General features: G+C 39.7%; 1 protein-coding gene across 1 annotated transcript; it reads right to left on the bottom strand.

Moving 5' to 3' along the window:
- Positions 1 to 303: 303 nt before the first annotated feature.
- LOC117570180 (uncharacterized) lies at positions 304 to 1,067 on the bottom strand. Its single transcript, XM_034251658.2, has one exon. The coding sequence runs from the start codon at positions 1,007 to 1,009 to the stop codon at positions 416 to 418; it is 594 nt and encodes a 197-aa protein (XP_034107549.1). The 5' UTR covers positions 1,010 to 1,067; the 3' UTR covers positions 304 to 415.
- Between the last annotated feature and the right edge of the window lie 3,749 nt (positions 1,068 to 4,816).

Genomic DNA, 4,816 nt, shown 5'->3' with positions numbered 1-4,816 from the left:
TGCGCGACTTCTAAGCAATTACTTAAAGCACATCACTAATTCTCTGCCTCCTGCCTTCTGCCTCTTGCCACTTGCCACATTTGCATGCAACTCGACTTCAAAATGTCCAACATTGTGCTGCAACAATTGGGCTTTAAAAACTGTGCCAGCTGTGTTGTGTATGTTGTCTGTGGCCTCCGTTGGGACTCGACATAAATCTACAGCAGGCACAACACTCATACGCCGCGTGTGACCGCCGTGCTGGCTTCACGCTGCACCTCAGTGCGTTGATTGGATGACTCTGTCAGTTGTTTTTCCAGCAGCAGCAACTGTGCTCACATATTTATTTACAATTTAAATGCAGTTTCGCCTTCTGCCTCGATGGGGCCAAACAAAGGCTCTCGCGGCTTAAATGATTTAAGGGCGCCGCATTTCATTAGCCAAGATTGCGTTTCGCGTGCTTCTTTATGGCCCGACCGAGAAGGCAGCTCAGCTCTTGAACTTCGTGTGACGATGCGTTGGCCTCGTTAATCGAATGCCCATCAATTTTGCTGCCCGTTGACTGCGCCATATTTGATGTCGGTGCCCGTGACAAAGGCCAGGCAAATAGTGTGCTTGGCCTGCCATTCATCAGATGCGAGTGCTCCAGCTTTCGTCGTATGGCCTGCAGCACTTGCAACTTGGCCACACAGCTAAAGCTGGCCACACTGCCTTCGATTTGCAGCACATCATCGATATGCACATATGGTGAAGGCACATAGAGGCCAGGTGATTGCATTGTTTTCAGTCTATCCAAACGATGCTCTAACAAATCCAGTTTCCACTGTGTATCCCCTAGAAAGGCGGTTACGTTTGTTGAGCGTGCCAGGCATTCGACAATCTTCCTTAGATTGGCATTCTGCACGTGCATCCCATTGATGCACTCCTCTATACTCTGGGTCTTGGTCAATGCGTTTCGATTGCGTGCCAACTGCGCTTCTACTTCACCAATAGCTGCCAGCAGACGTAGCACAAACAATGGCAACAGCATCGCTGGTCTATTAGGTGCAGACGTTTGATCAGCAAAGACTTTAATGAATTGGAATTTCTTCAGTACGTGTAGCGTAAGTCTGCGAGAAGTGCATTAAACGAAACAAAAATGTGTAACATTATTTTAAGTGTTGCGAAATATAATTACAAAGTGTTTCGCCACTTTTTCTGTTTCTTTACATTTGATCTGGCCAATTATATTTCAGTAAAATGTTTTGAAATATAATAAAAACTAGTTTTTTATAACAATCACTTCGAATTGTTTTGAAAATATAAAGAATACGCAATATACGCAGTCTACGAAATATATGAAGTATACGTATTTAATTTACTATATGAGTATATTTAGTATATTTGGTTTGAGAAGTATACGTAGTATATAAAGTGCATTAAATACATATACGTAATAAATGAAGTATATTAAGCATACGTACTATACTATATTGGTTGTACCAATTTGGTACGTAGTTTATTTAGTATATTAAGCATACGTAGTATACTATGTGTATTAAGCATATAAAGCATACGTAGTTTTAGGTGCATTAAGTATACGTGGTATATTTTGCATGTTAAGCATACGCAGTATACTAGGTGCATAAAGTATACGTGGTATATTAATTTAATAAAGTGTGTTTTGTATTCGTATGTATACAATTTCACTCAAATTTGTAACGTGCAACGAGAAGAAGCACAAGGCGACAGGGCTATCGGCATTTGCGGGGCACGCTTTAGAGTCCGGCTCTAGCTCGTCGGCTTTGGGGGTGGTGGTCTTGCTTATGCCAATAACCCTTCTTTCGCTGCTCATTATTATTAATATAAGATCCGAAATTGAGCGTGCTGCGACGAAAAAGGGATTGCTAGAAAACTAGCCGGAAAGAGAAGAAAGATCCAAAAATGTCTCAAAAAATAGAAAAAAAAACAAAGAGAGAATAAGAGAGAGAGAGAGAGAGAGAGAGAGAGAGAGAGAGAGAGCGAGAATTGAGGCAGGCCATCACAGCTGTTAAGTGATGAAGTCCCCTCCCAACCTATGATCACAGCATCAGAGCATGGCTCTGGTGATCCCTTTTAACCCTACGACAGTGGTGTCGCTGGCTTGTTTCGGCTAAATAAAAAGTAAATTATTTCATGGTATACAATATTTAATTAGTGATAGATATTAAACAATATGGCATTATAAATAAAAATAGTACAAAATGATCAATAATTCTACAAGAGGATAGTTGCAATATTTCTTTTAAAGTTTCTTTTAAATATATAATGTATTTTAATTTCAGTGCTTTGTATTATTTCATGTATCAAATTTTAAACTTCGCTTTAATTTTGTAATTTATCTTCAAACCTTTTTTTTATAATATTTAATAGTTTGAATTTTTTCGTATGCTTTTCTATAAATTTATAATTTCGTGTTTGTACATTGTAAATCGAGGTGAAAGTATAAAGTGTGCGTTTCGCAATAAAAAACTCACCAACAGAACTCCTGCGGCGGCGATCGATCTCCGACGAAGGTGTGCTGGAACAGTGCTAAATTAAAATAAAAAATACAACTTTCACCGAAACACTTCATATTGTACCTACGCGAAACTGGTACTAGTTATTCAATATAATTAGCATACGTTTTAATTTTTGTTTTAATTTTGATATTTCATAACTTGGCACTGATTTTCATAACTTATTTGTTTAATTTAATTTAATATAATAATTTTCGTTTAGGCATTTTGCCTTCTAAGCTTTTAGCTGTTTTGTTATATATTTTAAATTTTTTTGTAACTTGTGCACTTCACATTCAACAATTGTTTTAAATTCTAAATTCTCATGGCTCTACAATTTCTTATTTAATTTCAACTATTTCATTTATATTTGTACATTTGTTTTGTTTAATTCTTGTAGCGCTTCAACTTTTTTAATTTGTTGTTTTACAATATTTTAGCGCTTTTATTTTTAATTGAATGTGGCACAATACATGTTCTAATTTTAACTTTTTATTTTTATTTTTTTTATCAACAAAACAGCTGCGCTAATTCCTTTTGATTTTAAATCATTTTATCTTTTAACTTTTGAACTTAACTTTTAACTTTTATTTTCTTTTTTTTTGTGCAATTTTGAAATTCTGCAATTGCAGTAGCGCTTTTAAAATTACTGTGAATTTTAACTATTTTTTTGTGAACAAATGAACTTTCAATTTTTTTTTATAATTGTTCAACTTTTAACTTTTTAGCGTATTCATTTTTTTAAACAATTTTAACTAAATTAAATTAAATTTAATTATTTTAACTTTTAATATTTCTGTGCAATTTTTGCGATTTTTGCTATACTGAATTTTTCTCAACATGTTTCATTTTAACTAGTGCTGAGCGGCGCTACACTGTTGAGCTTTTACTCTATCATATTGATTCACTATTTTTTTGTTTTATACAATGTAGCGCATCATTTTAAACTTTTCAGATTTGGTTTTAAATTCTCATAAATTCACTTTAACACTCACACACTTTTTGTAAGCGATCTGGTCGCTGATGATCAGGAGTAAAGATGAGATGAGATGATAAAGATGAGATGAGATGATAAAGATGAGATGAGATGATGAAAAAGATACTGGTGATGATTAAAGTTGAGGTTGACGACGCAGATGCAGGCCAAGAAGTCGCAGGGGTGCTGCGCTGGCGGCTCGAGCAGAGATGCGCTCGCTGGTGCTTTGCTGGCCGCTACTGCGGCAGCCAAGATGGCGCTCAGTGGCGCTCCGCTGGCCGCTGACGCGGTAGCCAAGAAGACGCGCACTGGCGCTCCGCTGGCCGCTATGCGGCGGCAAAGGTGGCGCTAAGGGCGCTCCGCTGGCCGCTATGCGGCGGCAAAGGTGGCGCTAAGGGCGCTCCGCTGGCCGCTATTCGGCGGCAAAGGTTGCGCGCAACGGGCGCTCCGCTGGCCGCTATGCACGCAACGGCGGCGCTAAGGGTGCTCCGCTGGCCACTATGCGCGCAAAGGTGGCGCCAAGGACGCTTAGCTAGCTGCTATGTGCCGCAATGAGAGCACTTTGGCGCGCTTTACTGGCCGCTAGGGCGGCGACAAAGATGGCGCTTAGTAGCGCTCCGCCGGCCGCTAGCTTAGGCACTGTCACGCTCAAAAAGAGCCAAACCAAAAGCAGAAAATTTCGAAAACGACCTGTGTAAACGACAACAATAAGTAAAGAACACCTACCAGAATCTATTACTATTTATTCTTACCAAGTATCAAATGCACTAAGAGAATTCTAACCTCTAGTGTCTTGTGGTATAAATTTTTACACCAACCAATATGCGTCTATGCACGCTGCCGGTCACCAGAAAAGTGCTTTGACCGGAACCAGCCTAGCTTAAGCTAGCTGCGCATGCGCGTGGTGACACAAACGTCAAAGCTGAGCTTTCCAGTGCAACTCGCTAAACGTCAAATGAGCTTTTCAGCGCAGCTGATGCACTACTAAAAGCTCGGCTTTACAGCGCAGCTGATGCACTTAAAGCTGCGCCCTTGGTTGAAATTTAACTTGCATACTTTTAGGAGCTACTTGCAACAACATGAACCTTGGCTTAAACTCAGCAGACTTTTAGGCCGAATTCAATACATGTTGCTGTAGGCGCCGTTACAAAACCCCCCGCTACAATCAGACTAGGGTATTCCTTTTCAATAGATACCCTAGACTGATACCGCCGGAAGCAACATCATTGTCGAATGTCCTTGACATGATAATTGCCTAGCAAACGGCCTTGCAAATCCTCGAGCTCGTAATTCGAGTTGCCGAGTTTTTTCTACGAACTCGCGACTTTACAAATGCAGGACCAAA

The sequence above is a fragment of the Drosophila albomicans genome, chromosome 3, assembly GCF_009650485.2.
Source record: "Drosophila albomicans strain 15112-1751.03 chromosome 3, ASM965048v2, whole genome shotgun sequence".
In the NCBI taxonomy this organism is placed as follows: domain Eukaryota; kingdom Metazoa; phylum Arthropoda; class Insecta; order Diptera; family Drosophilidae; genus Drosophila; species Drosophila albomicans.
Note: the sequence above shows the minus strand (reverse complement) of the source record. Positions and strands in the feature narration are given on the sequence as shown.